Source organism: Ixodes scapularis, unplaced genomic scaffold (assembly GCF_016920785.2).
Source record: "Ixodes scapularis isolate PalLabHiFi unplaced genomic scaffold, ASM1692078v2 PGA_scaffold7__128_contigs__length_106722199, whole genome shotgun sequence".
Taxonomy (NCBI): Eukaryota; Metazoa; Arthropoda; class Arachnida; order Ixodida; family Ixodidae; genus Ixodes; species Ixodes scapularis.
Window position 1 is genome coordinate 27,943,763 of NW_024609882.1, and position 17,896 is coordinate 27,961,658.

The following is a 17,896-nucleotide window of genomic DNA, read 5'->3' on the forward strand; positions in this document are numbered from 1 at the left end:
TGGCTAACTTAACTAGTGCTATTAGTTGAAGGAACCCGAAAACAAGTTTTAAATTTGACTAACAAGGAGTGTAGTTCATCAAAGGGACAATGAAACAAGTTTTAAAATTTGGCAATCTAGCAGTGCTCCTAGCTAAAGGGACCATATAACAGGTTTCAAACTTTGGCAATTTAGAAGTGCAGTTAATGAAAGGAAATATGAAACAAGTCTTTAACTAGTGAACTGCTGCCGCTTTTAGTTAAAGGGACTATGTAACATGTTTTGAACTTTGGCTAACAAGAGGTGCAATTAGCCAAATGGACCATGCAGTAGGTTTGAAACCTTGACTAGCTAGTAGTGCTATTAATAAAAGAAATTTGCTCATTAATTCCTTTTTTAAAGAAATGTATTTTGTAACATATATGGCCTTTCCAGGTCGTTTGGAAAAATGTTTTTTGGAGGGTGCAGCATCTCTTTAAGAGTTCCAAGCTCCAGGAAAGCCATAAAATGTTTCAGTTTAGTGTTCCGGGTTACTGAAACAGACACCTGCTAGCGAGTGCAATCTTTGGGCTGCTTGTATCTTTGCACCTGCAGTCCTGATATTTTTTCTCGTACACCTTATTCTTGTGCAGGAGAATTCATAGAAATCGACATCGCCTTTGACAAGATGGAACGAGATCTTACCAAGCTCAAGGAGAAGAAGAGGTAAGAACAATATCATTTAGTGTGCACAAGATTATTGTGCACATACCCATTATTCATCGCATTGCCAGGCAGTTTCTTGAAAAGTGCCACTGTGGTCTTTATTTTTTGGCACATTGCTTCACACTTTCGTTATTCATTGACTGACCAGTTGTTAGTCACATTCCCCTTATGACATGCCTACATATAGACAGCTTGTAAATCTATCAGTGTTCAGTGATGTGACTGTTGCATAGTTGGTGCCAAACTGCACTAAAGTGCTTGTCCTGCTACATCCTGTTACGTTTTGCTAAAATGCGAGGAATTTGAGCCAACATTGTACTGGAACTAAATAGCTCAGGCACCGTTTCACTGCCCAGATCCTTGCAGTATGCTTATGCAAAGTTTCAAACCTTTCAATTACCTACCGCTTTGAATAACATACTGTAGTATCTTGAGAGATAGCCCATCTAAAATCAAAGCAAATCGGGTGAAAAAAAAAAAATAAAGGTGTCTAAATTTTAGTGTGCAATGAAGAATAATTGAAAAAATGCTAGTGTTAGATTTTATGACTGGTAAAACTTGTGATCGCTGAGACTCCCCTTCCCAGTCAGGAGTGTTCACTTATCTCCCGCCGTGACTTAAGTAACAACATTTCTGCCAAGGTCATCCTTAGCCAGGGCCCTGCAACTACTAAAAGTGAACTATTTTTCGGTGTTTCTGAAAAAAAAACAACAACAAAAGAACAACATATGCTAAAAATAGTGGTGGGTTATCCTTCAGGGGCGGGGGCGTCTCTCAGGATATTGTGTAGTATTAAATATTATCTTCCTATCCTACACCTAATGTACTCAGATGTTCTGCAATGTTCCTCATTGAGCATGGTCAATTCAGTTGTCACAGTGGAACAGATTAAAATAAAGCATGTGCTGCTGCTCGAAGAGTCCTTTTTGCAGCTCCAAAATGAACTTATGGCTGCTTTAGAACATGCTCCAAATGTTACTTGGTCCAATCACATTGCTGCAATGTACCATTTGCTGAAGGAAGCTTAGTAATGTGACTTTTGATAAGTGCAGGTGGATACTGCAAACTTTTGTCGTTGCAAATTGCCTTTCTTCATATGTTGCCTTTTGCAGCAAGGAACAGGCAGATGCGCTGGTTATTCCAGAGGTCCACTTCTTCGATGTCTTCATCAATGGTAGGCCCCTGTCCTGGTCATGTCTTGCAGCTACTCTCATGACTGCTTGTCAGACAACATACTGATGGTCTCTGACATGAGATACTCTATTCAAGTGCCTTCAGTTTCACACATAAGCTCTTCTTCCCCTTACATAAGCTCTTCTTGCCCTTTCCTGAATGCACAAACTTGTGCCCTTTACAGCTGTAAGTTTAGGCTAACAACTTAATAACCTTAGCATAGTTGAGCAGACTGAGTAATACTAGTGTGCAGCTTGCCTGTACATACATAATAGGGGTGTCATAAGGAAAGTGGGCGTTTTGGTGTTATTCTGGAAAGAAAACAGACTCACATAACAGTCAAAGGCAACCTGCTGTAGTGTTTTCTTTTTTTGTGTCAGGCAGATTTCTTTCTTCTATCTATTTTCTACTTCTTTTTGAAGGTATATCTTTTTGGGGCTTGTTTTAGGTTTCTTATTTGCTTGTTAGCAGTAATACACCTGGTCACTCTGCCTGTAACATTCTGTGCAGATTCCAACTTCAAGATGCCAGTCTCACCAAAGAGAGCTCCTCAGTCTCCAGTGGTAAGTGCGGTTCATTTGAAAGTGTGGAAACGGCACCCTGTTTTGTAATGGTAGTTTTGTGTCCTGACACTCTGCATCTTGGTCGTTTTTGCTGTGCATCTTATATTATGAGGGAGCTGCCTTTGCCTATATTATTAAATGTAATAATTGAAAGCTACTATGGTTAAAGGAGGAGGCCATATGTTGATAACAACGAAATAAGAGAGTGCAATAGAGATTGCAGTCCCTTTTTTTGATAAGTTCCAATTTCATATATATTATTTTTTTAGTTTTACACAGCAAATTATTTTTTCCCAACTCCATGGAACAAGTCCAAGCTTCATTTTTCTTGTGCATTGTCACCTTAGCTAAGGACAAATTCTGCCCAGGCCGTCCCGAAGGGCAGTCCTCGACCTGTCCAGAAAAGTTCCGACGACATCATTCCGGTGGGGAACTTCACCCCAAAAGTCCCCAACCTTCCCCCGGAGGGCCCCATAGTGCGCAAGTGAGTTTCCGTACCCATGCATAGAACGGGCATTTAATTGATATGAATCCTAAAATATCCCAGGACATTGAGACATACCGTGATATAGACCAGTGGTTCATTTTCTAATCCGGAAAACATTGGCAGTACTTTGGTTAGGAGTCAGCACCCTGCTGACTGCAGTGTTTGAGAGGAGTGTCAACATGTAGCGTTGATGTCAGGACTAAATAGCCGTGAATTTTTTCGGTCGCCCACATAAGTTTGATAAGCAGCCAACTAAACTTGCTTACAGGTTACTCTGAAAATGTAACACGGTTTCAGTTGCAGTTGCTGGAATTTCAGTGTGACACAGAAAATGCCATATTTTCTGGACTATAGCCCACACCCCATATATAGTCCGCGAAAGCCATATTCAGCTGAAAAAAAAAAGTTTTTTTAGGTAGTTTATTTTTAGTGCTTTATCCGAATGTAAAATTATTATATGCAGCACATCTTGACAAATGTGCTGTGTAGAAAGATCTAGAAAAATACAAAACCTTGTATAGTCCGCACCAGGAAAAATTTGCACTTTTAAACATGTACAGTTCGTGGACTACACACCAAAAAAATGTAGTAGTTCTAAAGTTGCAGAATTTGTGAGCAATAACTTAGAATGGGTCACTTTACACTTTTGAAAACGAGTGTCCCTTATCCGTACGCGTAAATTTGCAGAGAACTCGACATCTCGTCGAAAATCCTCGCCACGCGAAACTTTCCGCTGGGAGTGTTCTTCAAGGCCCGCATCACCCAAATTCAGCCCGCGGAGGAGACTGGCAACGATGAACCAATGTACCGCATCAAGTTCGAAGCCCGCAAGCCCAATGCGGGGATGCGCCAGTCGAAATGGTTCTCGCCGCGCGAGCTTGCTTACGCCGACCGGCCTTCGGTGGTGCTTCCCGTTGGCACCCGTGTCGTCGCGACGTACACCGACGAGTCCTGGAACCAGCGGCAGTCGCTCTACGCGGGACTCGTTGCGGAACCGCCCAAACCGCTCAACCGGTACCGCTACCTGGTGTTCTTCGACGATGGCTACGCGCAATACGTACACATTGACAAGGTGTTCGTGATGTGCGGCACCTCCAAGACGGGCGTGTGGGACGACATGTACCGCGACGTGCGGGACTTTGTGAAGACCTATCTGCAGAAGTACCCCGAGCGCCCGATGCTGCGGATGCGCAAGGGCCAGACAGTCAAGACGGAGTGGAACGGCAAGTGGTGGATGGCCCGAGTGCTCACCGTCGACTCGAGCCTGGTCAAGATGGCGTTTGAGGCGGACAACCGGACGGAGTGGATCTACCGTGGGTCGACGCGGTTTGCGCCGCTTTACACCGCACTCAACCACACCGCCCAGAGCGCTGCGCCAGGTGGGAGGGTGCGCCGACAGAACCTGGTTCCGGCGGCCGGGAAACAGCACCGGCCATTTGTCGAGTACACGCGGGAAGCGGATGAAAACTCGTCCGCGACGGCCGCGAAGGAGGACGCGACGAAGAAGGTGGCTACAACGACAACGGCAGCGGCGACAAGCGACAAGCGCAACGTGGCGCGCAAGTCTACGACGCAGGACCACAGGTCGGCGCCCTGGGAGGAGGCGGAGAAGCCAGGGATTGCGGCGTCGCAGGCCGGCACGCGGGAACTGCAGTGCGTCGAGGGTTCCGAGACGTACAATCGGAAGACTTACGTGAAGCACGAGTGTTCGCCCGCATGCGTGGAGCCCGAGGACCCGGAGAAGCTGGTGGGGCGCAACCCGCTCAGCATACCCTGCCTCATGGGCTGGGAGAGGTGGGTGCCCGTCGCCGTCTGTGGCTCTCTTGCGTGTCGTGTAACACATTCCGGTCTTGTGGCCTGGCTTGATTGGAGCGTCTCATCCTTTCTCTCCGGGTTTCCCGATATGCAGAGCGTAAATTTGTTTGCTTCTTGCACGGGGGTTGCGGTGATATCGAAACGCCAAGCTCTTATTGGCTGATTGAAAAAAAAAAAAAAAGATAGTTGTTAGACATCAAGGCATTTAGCATTGAGGTCTACCCACTATCCTTTCAATCAAAGCCAATAAGAGCTCGGTATCATTCTGATTTCACCGCGACTCCTGCGCAAGTAGCAGACGAACGTGCTCTCTGCGCTTGATGGCAATTTTTGTGTGCTTTGTCTCGGAAGAACGTTGGCGAGCCCTTTAGAATGTGAAAAGAAACTTGAGAGACTGCTAGGAATTACCTACAATCCAGTTCTTTCATAATTGTCTCAGTCACTTCTAATGGCGGCGAGTCTTCAATGCCCACATCACCCAAATCCGACCTTGCAAATCCAGCAGAGGATTTCTTGATTTTAAGAACGGGGTGGTAGAAGCACTCTGTATGCTACAGGCTGATAGCTGTACGGGGTGTGATGTGATGGGGTCAGGTGTTGGGACATACTTCAAGTACATTGTACTTGCAGTACTACCTCAAGTGGGTTTAGAAAACTTGTATTTCATTTGAAGTAGACTCTCTGAGTAGGTATGTACTTGTATTTTACTTTAGGTATTTTTTTTCTGGTACTTTTTGAGGAAAGTACAACTCCCGACTTCAAAGTACATTCCCCAAATTTCGACCTGGTGAAATTCAGCTCTTTCAAGGACCTCACTCTTGCGTCCTTGGCTTTCCCAGTACGATACACAACTTCTTAGGTCGAGTATAAGAGCTCGCAGAACTCTAAAAGAAATGGCGTATTGTTATGTGAATGCGTGCTATAGTCTTTCGAGATGTCATTTGGTCAGTTCTCTGAGTGAAGTAAAGGCCGATAGAAATAAGTACCTTATAAGTTGATTGTGCTATATGGTTCATCAGCGAGAGTAAAACAACTACTTTATGGCCGTTTGACTTCATCCAGTCTTTGCCGCCATTTCCAGAAACAACTGACGCACCCCCGATTACCTCTAGGGCAATGCATGCCAATTTAAAACAAACAAACGAAAGAAAGCCTTTAGATAGGGGAATGAAAAGGGCATCATTAAAGACTGTGTTAAAAAGTACTTCTACTTTAATTTGAAAGTATGTTGTATTTATAGTACTTTACTTTATGTACATTGCACCCAGTGTACTTACTACTTGAGGTGCATAACCTCTCGTTTACTTTGTAGTTTATTTGAAGTACTTTACCCAATACTGAATGGGGTGTAATGTAAAGGCGAATTTTGCCGTGCAGGCAAGTAGCCAAACCGAGCAAGAAGAGCAAGCGTCGAGTGTTCTACACGGCGCCGTGCGGTCGCCGGCTCCGGAACATTGCGGAGGTGGCGCAGTACCTGGCTCTATCCAAGTGTCTGCTCACGGTGGACCAGTTCTGCTTCGACAGCGCCGTGAACGTCTTCGCTCACTTTGTGCCCCAGACCGTCCTCAGCTCCCTCAGGGATCTCACGTACGGCAAGGAGCTTGTGAGTCAAGTTTCTATTCTTGTTGTGTAGCGAAAAAAAATCACAAAATGTTCACATTGAAGTTTTTTTAGGGCTCCGGGTATATATCTGTCCAAAAAAACTTTCAAATGACAAGTGAAAAAGTTCGAAGTGCCTTTTTTAGTGTTTGAGAGAAGCTTTGTGTGTGTTCCTGAGCTTCTGCAGTCCATATTGCAAAGAATTGTTTTAAAGGGATGTACTGAATCAAAACCTGAAATATACCTCTTGCATATAGAGTAAGTAAATATAATCAACTCATTCTGCTGATGACAATCGCTCGCTTGTTTTTTTTGGACGGATAGCTGTATTTTTCGTTCCAAAGGACCGATTCCAGCAAGAGCCTGAAGATCAGTCGTCAAAGAGTGCAATGCGTCGCGGGAGCTGTACTTATTGACGTCAATTGGTCCAGCACGTTAGTCCAGACGCATTATAACTAAGGTTCCGCGTTTTCGGTTTTTATTTTTCCGAAATTCGGCGTACTTTTTTCTGCGTTTATTTTCAAATTTAATTTTAGTTTTTTTTCGGTGTATATTCATTTCCAAAAATGTTTACCGTTTTTTTTTCGGTAAGTATAAAGGAAACACCGTCGGACACCGGTTCAGATGATCCTTGTAGTTATGATATTTGTGATCACTAAAAGAATAACGGCACATATACCTTCATACGTGGTCTTCGCTACTACTTCCGTCAGGACACACCTCAAAATCGCGGAATTCGCAAGGCATAATCTTCAGCGCGCTTCTTTTCCCTTCCCATTCTGACGACGTAACCGTCTCGTGATGACCGTGCAAAAAACCAGCGAAATGGCAAAAAAAGAAAATATCCATTGTATTTGTGGTTTTAACCACAGGAAAGTTTGAGAGATGGTGTTAAGAAAGGTATTAACGGCTTTCTTCGATGTCCTCTGAAGTGCATGACACCCAAACGTTTTTTTTAGGACCAGGAACTTGAATCGAAGACCTCTTTTGTTGCATTTTGAACCTTGGAAGAGGGCAATCACGAAGACGTCGCACAATGTCGAACCTTGCAAAGCCCTCTCTCTCTTCCCCCCCCCCCCCCCCACCCACCTCGATGTGGCCCTGAAAAACTAACCTTTTTAGGTTAAAACCGAATTTTAGAAAACGGATTAGACATACTTTTATCGGTTTAAATCGAAAACGCCGAACCTACAAACTGACCTTTTTCGGTTAAAACCGAATTTTCGAAAATGGATTCGGCGTACTTTTATCGGTTTCAACCGAAAACTCAAAACCCTAGTTATAACTAGGGTTCCGCGTTTTCGGTTTTTATTTTTCGAAATTCGGCATGCTTTTTTCGGTGTTTACTTTAAAATCCAATTTTCATATTTTTTTCAATGTATATTTATTCCCAAAAACGATTGCCGTTTCTTTTTCTTTTTCGGTTTGATATGAAAGAAATATCATCGGGCGCCGTATCAAATGATCCTTTTAGATGTGATATTTGTGATCACTTAAAGAATAATGGTACATATACATACGTGGTCATTGCTACAACTTCCGTCAGGACACACCTCAAAATCGCGGGATTCGCGGGCATAATTCTCAGCGCGCTTCTATTTCTTTCCCATTCTGACGACGAGACCGTCTGAGGTGATGACCATAAAAAAACCAGAAAAATAGGCAAAAAAAAAAAAAAAAAAAAAAAAAAGAAGATCCATTGTATTTATGTTTTCAGCCACTGGGAAGTTTGAGAGAGGGTGTTAAGAAAGGTATTAACGGCTTTCCTCGATGTCCCCTGAAGTGCATGAAGCGAAAAACCTTATACTAGCCCACATCCAAACTTTTCTTTCTTTTTTTTTGGACCGAGAACTTGACACATTTATTTCGATTACAGAAAGGACACAGATGTCTCGCAAAGGCCAACCCAAGACCCCTTTTGTTGCATGTTGAGCCTTGGAAGAGGGCAGTCACGAAGACGTCGCACAATGTGGAACCTTGCAAAGCCCTCTCCCTCTCTCCCCCCTCCCCCACCCACCTCGGCCCGGCCCTAAAAAAGTGACCTTCGGTTAAAACCGAATTTCAGAAAATAGATTTGCATACTCCTATTGGTTTTTATCGGTTTCAACCGAAAACTCAAAATCCTAGACATAACCTGGCCATTTTTAGGTGCCCCTCCCTGCTTCCCGGAGGAGTTAGTAGGCTGGGGAAATCCAGTTCGACAGGGCTTGCCCAGGTGCAGCTTGCTGCCGTAGTTCCGCGGAGCGGCGCTGCTTTAAGTTTATAGTGACGTGACGACACTTTGGTTATTCCTTTTAAATAATATTTTGGTGTCTTTTTGAGGAAAAGATTGGCTGTTGTCTCTGCAGTGTGGCCAAAATGTGGTTGACATTTGGACAATAAAATATGCGCTCGAATTTTGTTGCAGCATCTTTTTAAAGCTGCTTTAAACAGTTTTGTACTGATAAGTCAGCATATCTTGTTAAGCTTCTTCGGTTGCTTTAACGTTGTGGAACCGCATGTTTGATCGAGGTGCAACTTTTCTGGGAAGGCTCTTCAGCTTGCCTCTCATGGTAATACCATAATACTGAGAGCTGAGGTAGTGACATAAGTTTCTTTTTTCTTTCTGGTCTTCTGCAGGTTCCTGTGACATGCATCAACAGTCTCAACACGGAATATCCCACATACATTGAGTACTCTGCGACGCGGTATCCGGGAAAAGGGGTGACGCTGAACCTGGACGAAGAGTTCCTCTGCGGCTGCGACTGCGAGGACGACTGCCAGGTATGTTGAGTACCCAAGTCAGCAGTGAGGACCAATTCAGCAGTGAGAACCAATTCGGCAGTGAGAACCCATTCGGCAGTGAGAACCCACTCGGCAGTGAGAACCCACTCGGCAGTGAGAACCCACTCGGCAGTGAGAACCCATTCGGCAGTGAGAACCCATTCAGCAGTGAGAACCCATTTGGCAGTGAGAACCAATTCAGCAGTGAGAATCCATTTACAAGGGTGGAAGCGCTTTGCCAATTGCTCCATTGTGCGGCAATCCACTTTTGCTGCGCCATCCTGCTCCCAAACGCACATGCTGCGCCAAAACTACCCGAAAAAGTTTTTTTTAAGCTATATTTATTGGTGTATTTTTTTCTTATGGCCCACAGTGGTTTACCGTGTGGTGTTCGTTTAGATAATTCTGAACCAATAGGGACTTTTAGCATACCGTTACCACGTACCATGCACTACCAGAGACTTTGAAGCATGCTTTTAAGCACGCGCCTGACTGATGCTGTGACTGCGGAGTGCGTGCTTTTAAGATCGTGCTTCAAAGGTACGATCTTTAAAGGTTCATAGTGCGGTATGCGGAACACTACCAATTTGCTAAAAGTCCCCATTGTTATGAAACCACCATACCGATTTGGCCGTGTCAACGGCGTGTAGGTCCGATCTCTGAAAATGGGATATGCATAGGTGGCTTTGTCAAGAGTACTGATCAGTACTCTGAAAAACGACGAAGTGATGCCTTGAGGCATCGTTTAGTCGTTTACTTACTTCTTTTTTTTTCCTGTGGCATTGAGCATGGTCACGTGTATCTGAAATACCACATACACACATTAAATCGTGTATACCGTAAAGTCTCGTATGAACGCCTGCCCCTGAGAAATCACCCGTCCTGTTTTTTTTAATCACATCTACCGCGTGATCTGCGGTATAGGTACGTGACAAGTGTGTTCGCCGCGGGTTGCCTTGCGCTGATCGCACCGTGACATGCGAAAATCTGCAGCATCCTCAATATATTTTTTTTTGTCTGCAATCTGCATGCGCAATATCGGTTCCCATGACACCCGAGTTTGTGGCGGCCGGGTTCTTATGTGTATATCACACTGTGAAGCGTGAATGCTTTGCGTCTGCGTTCTGCTGCCGTACATGTGACAGGGCAGTTCATGGCGAATTCCCGCATACTATAGCACACGCAAGTTCGCCATGCCTGCGATATGTATCATTAATGTAAAGACAGTGAGTGCGCAGGTGAGCTGATGATGTTTAAAACCAGAGACTGGAACCAATTCAGCAGTGAGAACCAATTCAGCAGAAAGAACCAATTCAGCAGTGAGTACCAATCCAGCAGTAAGGCCTACAGTAACCTCTCGTTATTAATGAAGTCAACAGGATGGCAACAAAATTCGATACAAGCGGTAATTCAATAAAAGTGATAGAGCCAAACAAACAGCGCCAGCAGCCTTGGAAGTGGACTGGAACATTGCGGATATTTAATCAAACAAACCTTGGTTATTAACATCCCGCGGCAGCTTTACCAAGTAAAAGGATAATTAAGTGGACGACCAAAATAATCCCTGGAGAGGGGGACAAAGGACAAACACAAATCTCTAAACACAGTTTTTGTCTTTCCTGTCCAGCTTGCTTGCACCTTTGCATAAATTGTATTATTATCGTAACCTTTAAATTAAGTGGAGTTTGCCAATAATTTCATGAGGGCATCAGTTCTCCTCGAACTGCTCCAGGCATCGCAAGAACACTGTCACTGCTGCTGCACTCCACTTTGTCTCAAAGCAATCGTAGGATGTTTCACGTCTCCACAGTTGTCGGTGCTTCCCAAGGTACCTCTCCGACGTCGCTTCGTGTTTACCCTGGCCTACGATTGCGGCAAGGTCTACGATCGTGGCATCCGTGGCAGGAGCAACAAAGGGAACGTCCGCATCGACAAGCGCAAACGAATCAAAGTTACCCTCTATGGCTTCGAAAACATGCTTTCACACACTCCTGTATAGTTTGGTGCAGCTATAGAAATTGTGCGCCGGCTCGGCAAGCATGCTCACGAGAGAAAATCCGACATGCGCGAAGCAGTCGGCCGTCTTTTATCTTCGGGTAGTGGGTGTGCTTTCTCCTGTATGAGAAACTTCTCGGACCCATTCAATATGCCTTGGTTGTTCTGCAAAGGGGTGAACAGTGTCGGACAGCCGATGCCATAATGTCTAATTCTTTGGCTACTTCGGACTTAGACGGCCCTTGCAGACGTAAGCGACTTTCGGTACACACTCCCAATCTCCCATACGACACACCCGTGCGTGTACTATGCCACAAGCGCGCGAGTCGGGGGCTCTCGAAGGGATGATCTCCTCCGAGCTTCACCACTCCCTTGATCCGATTGCGACAGGAGCTGGGCAGCGTGTGCCGCGGACGCCGTAAATAGCGTCGTAACGTTGACCCTGCTCCCACTCTGCTGCTCTCTGCCCACGTTGGTGCATCGGCATCAGAAGCGGCACTCTGCCAGCTCTGCGCCCTTTGACCCTCCGCCACCCATTTACTTTGTTTCCCCTGTTTGCAGTTTTCCTCGGTGGAGAGTGGAGAAAGGGGAGAGAACGCAAGGTTGTCTTGTGTGCTTTTGGCACCGCGGCCTTCGTAATAAGCATGGTTGGCCGCCGATACACTTCGATTAATCCGGTTAAAAATGAGCGCAATTCAGTCGGGACCAAGTTCAATAAAAGCGATAGTTTGAAAAAAAGCGACTTCGTTATAACTATGGATTACGGTAATTTAGCACTGAGAACCAGTTCAGCAGTAAGAACCAGTTCAGCAGTGAGAATAAATTTAGTAGTGAGGACCAGTTCAGCAGTGAGAGCTAAGGGTGTGCGAATATTGAATATTCATTCTCGAATTGAATACCGCGTCGAATCAAGAAAAAAAGTTGAATATCGAGTTGAATACCGAATACTGATTTTACTGATCATGAGTTCAAGTGTTTACAAATTTTTGCGCAAGAAAAGCAGCTGCTGCACGTGATCTGGTGTCAACTTGTCCCTCTGCAATGTTACAATGTTACCAGCCGTTATGGCGTTTTGGGTTTGTGCAGGCTCAAACAATGACTTTGGCCATTCCGCAGCATGGTCAGGATGACTTTCTTCTGTGATCTTAGTCGCCGATCTCTGTGAAGCACGCTTAAGCGTGTTTTGCAACAATGTTTGGATTCTGAACGAAGGGGCTTTTACATTGTAAAGAAATTAAGGCACGTTTCAGCATTGTTTACTCTGGCATCCTAACAATTAATTCGACTGTGTCATGATCGGGATTAAACCAGCAATTGTGAGGTTTTTGGCATTTATTATTTATTTTTAGCTTGTGCACTAGGTCATAGTGGAACGGACAAACCAAAATGTGTTTCTCGCATGTTCTGCCCTATATCACTGCAAGCTACAGACGCAAGAAAAATTGTGTATCTTGTCGGTTGGCCCTGTGTTGAACTGTTGACTGCATGTCTTGCGCTGAATACATTGAATATTCGACTGACCGAATACTAGGAATTTGATTCGCAGATTGAATTATTCGAGAACTTACTATTCAATTCGCATTCGTATATTTGAGTATTCGCACGCCCCTAGTGAGAACCAGTTCAGCAGTGAGAACCAGTTCGGAAATGACAACCAGTTCGACATTAAGAACCAGTTCGACAGTAAGAACCAGTTTGGCAGTGAGAACAAGTTCAGCAGTGAGAACCAGCTTAAGCAGTGAAAACCAATTCATCGGTGAGAACTAATTCGGTAGCCCGAACCGATTCAGCAGTGGCTCGCTCCAGGCATGGATTTTCCCTCTTTCTGGCAAAAAGCCAATATCCACAGTCCTAAGGTCGGAAGCATTTTCTTTGCAGGGGAGCAGAGCTGTAGGGTAACCAAGTAAAAGTATATCAGGGAAGATGTGGCTCTTAATTGAAGTGCCATGAAGTTTAAGACTAGGTATGTCAGTTACTACAGCTTTCCACTTAAAGGTACAATGAAGGCAATTTTGGACATCTTTTTGGCAATTGAACTGGGTTCCAGGCACGTCTCAGGCCATGTTGCCCAAATTTCAGCCGAAACGGGCGCTTGTGTGCTGTGCAAATCAATTAAACAGTCGTGGTAATAATCATACCGGGATCGACTGGTGCGATGCCCCGAGAGTTGCGGTAGAAGCCAGGAGAGGCAGAGCTCACGTGAGCGATGCGGGGTCAAGGAGCGCGACGTCACAAGAGACGCATCAGCGATTGGTTGAAACAAGACGTGCCCTCGGTCACGTTTTGGTTCGTAATTTTTAGGAATACTGTTATAATTTCCGCTTGAATAACCATGAAAAGTATAAATCGGACGGGAAATGATAACTAAACCGTAAATAAAGCAGCATAATTGTTTTTTTTCTTTGCTACGCTGGACGCGAAACGGGCAACGAGCAACTATGGGCAAACAAAATAAAATAAAAGAAAAGTACACGGTACTCGAAGGATTCTGCAAAATGGTAGTCATGCCAAATTTGTGCGCTGTAGATGGCTATTCTAACTGTCGACTGAAGAGCAGTATTCATTCGAACGACGCTAGTTTTCACGTGTGGGTTGCTGGTTGTGTTCTTTGACGACGAAAAGAGGACGTCAGACTTTGGAGAAAACTAAAAATGGTGCTGCTTATTTTCTCCTTCTTGGAAAGCGTCCCCCGCGGAGGAACCGGTTCCCAGAATGGCCGGATCGCTGCCGCTTTCCCCTCAGCATCTTCCCCGCGTCCCTGTCCTTCGTCATGCGGGCCGCTCGTTGCTGGCTGGGCAGTCTCCGTAGGGTGATGGCGGAGGCCGCCATACATGTACTCCCGTTCCGTTTGTGTTGTGTCACTGAACGGAAGCTTGAACTCGCCTGTGGGAGTGGCATTGCCGTCCATGTTGACAGATTCGACGAAACGACCACGCCACCGCGCTGCTATAACCCACTGCGGTAACCAGAGTCTCAATCTCCTAAATACTACCGATACCGACTATTCACACTTGACGTCACTCCCTACGTCACCTCCGTTTTCGGAGGCCCAGAAACGAGAATGGAGATTGTTCAGTTTTGGTTTCTTTACTTCTTTCGTAGGCACAGAAATACGCGTCGCAAATGTCTACGAAAAATTGGGCAGCATGCTATGTTCCCAGGAAGCATAAAAACATCATTTAAAAAAATTAAATAAAATTGTCTTCATTGTCCCTTTAAAAAATTATTTTTTGAGGAGTCGAAGGGGGCATTTATAGCTTGCCCGAGCCGCTGGCTTTTTGTGGACACGGTCCATTCCTCTGCAGGACCGGGACAAGTGCAGCTGTCAGCAGCTGACGGTGGCCGCTACGGGTGCCCTGCCCTCGGGCGTGAACCCGAGCGCGGGCTACCGCTTCCGGCGCCTCCACGAGCCTCTCATCACGGGGGTGTACGAGTGCAACGCCCAGTGCAAGTGCTCCAAGCGCTGCCAGAACCGGGTGGTGCAGAATGGCCTCCGGTGCCGGCTCCAGGTGTTCCGCACGGAGAAGCGCGGCTGGGGGGTGCGCTGCCTGGACGACCTGCCCCAGGGCTGCTTCGTCTGCATCTACGCGGGGCAGCTGCTTACCGAGCAGGGCGCCAACGAGGTTTGCTTTTTTGCCCCTTTCCTCCTCACTCTCTCTCTCTCTCTCTTACGATTGAGGTTTACTCTGTTTCGACCAACACCTCATAAATTGCGAGGCTGCAGCACTAGGTATTGCCCATTGAAGTGTTGCCCATTGAAGGCCATTGCAGGACGCAAATTGGATGCGAGTGCTGCTTGGGCATTCGGCTGGGATTTATGTTCAATCGGGAGCTTCTACTGAATCCTTAACTTGTCGCCGGCTGCAAGGTATAACTGTAACTAGGTGAATTTGTAAAAATTTAACTGCATATATTAAAGCACTTTGCCTCTTGAGGAGCGTGCCAAAATAGCGTTCATAGACTGTTCGCCTGCTAACGCGAACGAAGAACGCAGTTTGTTTGCCAAGACCCAACTACTGCATTTCAACTCTAGTAGTGAGCACTTTCTAAGAGTAACTTAATTATGATGATCTGGTGTCGACCTCTGCTTGGCTTGACGTTTTTCGACTTGGTTTGTGTCCTGGTGGTAGTACAACAGCCAGTGTGTTGTTGAGTACTTGGCTCAACTGGCCCTGGCTCGTTATGTGTCTTGGTGGTAGTACGGCAACCAGCGTGGAGTGCTCGGCTTGACTGGCCCCGTCTTGTTACGCGTCTTGGTGGTAGTACGGTAACCAGTGTGGAGTAATTGACTGGCTCTGGTGCTAGTACGGCAACCAGTGTGTTGTTGAGTACTTGGCTTGACTGGCTCGTTATGTGTCCATGTGGTAGTACGGCAACCAGTGTGGAGTGCTCTGCTTGACTGGCCCTGACTTGTCATGTGTCTTGGTGGTAGTACGGTAACCAGTGTGGAGTACTTGACTGGCTCTGGCTCGTTACGTGTCTTGGTTGTAGTACGGCAACCAGTGTCTTGTCGAGTACTTAACTTGACTATCTCTGGCTCGTTACGTGTCTTGGTGTTAGTACGGCAACCAATGTGGAGTGCTCTGCTTAACTGGCCCTGACTTGTCATGTGTCTTGGTGGTAGCATGGTAACCAGTGTGGAGTACTTGAGCTGCCTCTGGCTCGTTACATGTCTTGGTGGTAGTACGGCAGCCAGTGTCTTGTCGAGTACTTGACTTGACTAGCTCTGGCTCGTTATGTGTCTTGATGGTAATATGGCAACCAGTGTCGAGTGCTCAGTTTGACTGGCCCTGGCTTGTTATGTGTCTTGGTGGTAGTATGGTAACCAGTGTGGAGTACTTGACTGGCTTTGGCTCGTTACGCGTCTTAATGGTAGTACGGCAACCATTATCTTGTTGAGTACTTGGCTTGACTGGTTCTGGCTTGTTACGTGTCTTGGTGGCAGGATGGCAACCAGTACGGAGACGAGTACTTGGCGGAGCTCGATCACATCGAAGTGGTGGAGAAGCAAAAGGAGGGCTATGAGAGCGACGTGGTCAACTCGGACGAGGAAGAAACGTCTGAGAAAAAGGAGGAGGACGAGGAGGAGGAGGACGACGACGACGAAGCGGTTAGCGACTACGATGACAACAGCGTCGAGTGAGTGCCGCTCTCAACGTGCCTCTTGCAGGGGCGGTGCAGTTGTGCTATTTGTACCCTTTTGATAAATTTCCACTTGCATGTGCTTTGCTGTGCCCAAGGAGTAAGAAAGCCATCCATGAGCGGATGGCTTTTTAGAAAAGATTTTTTTTTTGGGAGTGTTAGTCACTACAAATAAGTTGCTAATGCAAAAGGACATACAAATGGGACGGCAATTACCCCAAGTTGCAGCTCATTGCTGTTATCTATTGGGTCTAGGAAAAAAAAAAAAAGTTAATATTTTCTTGATGACCAGCATCTACAACTGTGGCAGCAAGTGCTCGTAGTTTACATGGGGTGCAAGGAATACAGTAATGATACATACCAAACATTTCACTGGATGTTCGGTTTGTATAATAGTTTCTTCTCAGTCACTTGAAAACATTATCTAGCTTAGTCTTTGGCCTTTCCCTTGAGTACCAGAGGCCCTACTCATTTATATGGCACGAGAATTCTAGTTAAGCTGCAGAAAGTAGGACAACAGTTCATTAACATATTGCGCAGCATGCAAGAAATATCCAAATGTAAAAAACTGCAAAATTTTGTTGGAGCATGTTACAGCATTGTTTCGTTAATGGGGGGACCCCGTTGAATTGAATACCACGCTATACAGGCCGTTCCACGTGACTTGAGCCCTTGGGCCAAGGTTTTGAAATATTTTGGAACATTTTAGGGAAGACAAAATCAAAAGTATAAGTTAATTATTTCGAGCAAGTCAGGCTGTTCTTGTATTTTGCCCAATGAAATAATCAACTAAGATGAAATAATGAACTTTTTAAATATTTTATTCGGAGGAAATGTTCTAATGATAAAGTTGTACAGCGTCCTCAGAAACGTCCAATTGAGTGATTTTTACCTCTCTAACACGGTTTGTTTTTCTAGGCTTTAAAAAATGCCAGTGAATTATGAAAAAAAAAAAAAAAAAAAAAAAAACGACTTTGTTTGCTTGCGGGTCCTATATTTAGGATTCCATGTTTTCGGAGTTTATTTTTGATTAAATTCGGAGGGAGTTTCATGGAGTTTATTTTTAATGCGAAAGCATTAACTGTTCCATGGAGTGCAGCCGGCGTTGTCTGTAACCACGAAAAGCGGCACCTAGTCCCATTGGCTGAGCGAAACGGCACCTAAATGCCCATTGGCTGAGAGAAACGGCACCTAAATGCCCATTGGCTGAGCGAAACGGCACCTAAATGCAAGTGATCAAGCAAGCGCGTTCAGAAATAAAACACAAAGGAGAGCACTGCAATGCAGATGCTTCGTCACGGAAGCCGATGGGGGCCCTCAAGGTCGAGGCGGTCGCGCCTCAGAGATGAAACGCAAAGAAAAGCACAGCAGCGCAGATGCATTGTCACGGCAGGCGTGGAACCGGCAGGGTCCACCGCGCCTGCACAGTGGGGGAGCGTGATGTCACCGTCGCAGCGCCGTGTGGGATAGGAAGACATGGTGCGCTGCTTGTAGGAATGCGCTGTGTGTAGGAATGCTCTGGCATTTTTACACATAAGCAGTGTCTCTGCCGAATTTTTTAGAATTCTGATTCGCCGAAATTTTGAGTTTAATATTGCTGTTTTCGCATTTGCAGAATTAAAAATAAAGATATATATATGTATATTGTGGACACAAACATACATATTCATGCAGA

At 45.6% G+C, this 17,896-nt stretch overlaps 1 protein-coding gene across 14 annotated transcripts in view; it reads left to right on the forward strand.

The window, feature by feature from the left end:
- Positions 1 to 17,896, forward strand: part of LOC8051603 (histone-lysine N-methyltransferase SETDB1) — a 167,778-nt gene that overhangs the window by 136,680 nt on the left and 13,202 nt on the right. For all 14 annotated transcript variants that reach the window (XM_040210531.1, XM_029973633.4, XM_029973634.4 and 11 more), the window contains 9 exons: positions 612 to 684; positions 1,797 to 1,858; positions 2,368 to 2,420; positions 2,789 to 2,904; positions 3,595 to 4,701; positions 6,100 to 6,325; positions 8,941 to 9,084; positions 14,385 to 14,702; positions 16,025 to 16,218. In XM_040210531.1, coding sequence (XP_040066465.1) covers positions 612 to 684; positions 1,797 to 1,858; positions 2,368 to 2,420; positions 2,789 to 2,904; positions 3,595 to 4,701; positions 6,100 to 6,325; positions 8,941 to 9,084; positions 14,385 to 14,702; positions 16,025 to 16,218 — 2,293 coding nt within the window. The remainder of the gene's footprint in view (positions 1 to 611; positions 685 to 1,796; positions 1,859 to 2,367; positions 2,421 to 2,788; positions 2,905 to 3,594; positions 4,702 to 6,099; positions 6,326 to 8,940; positions 9,085 to 14,384; positions 14,703 to 16,024; positions 16,219 to 17,896) is intronic.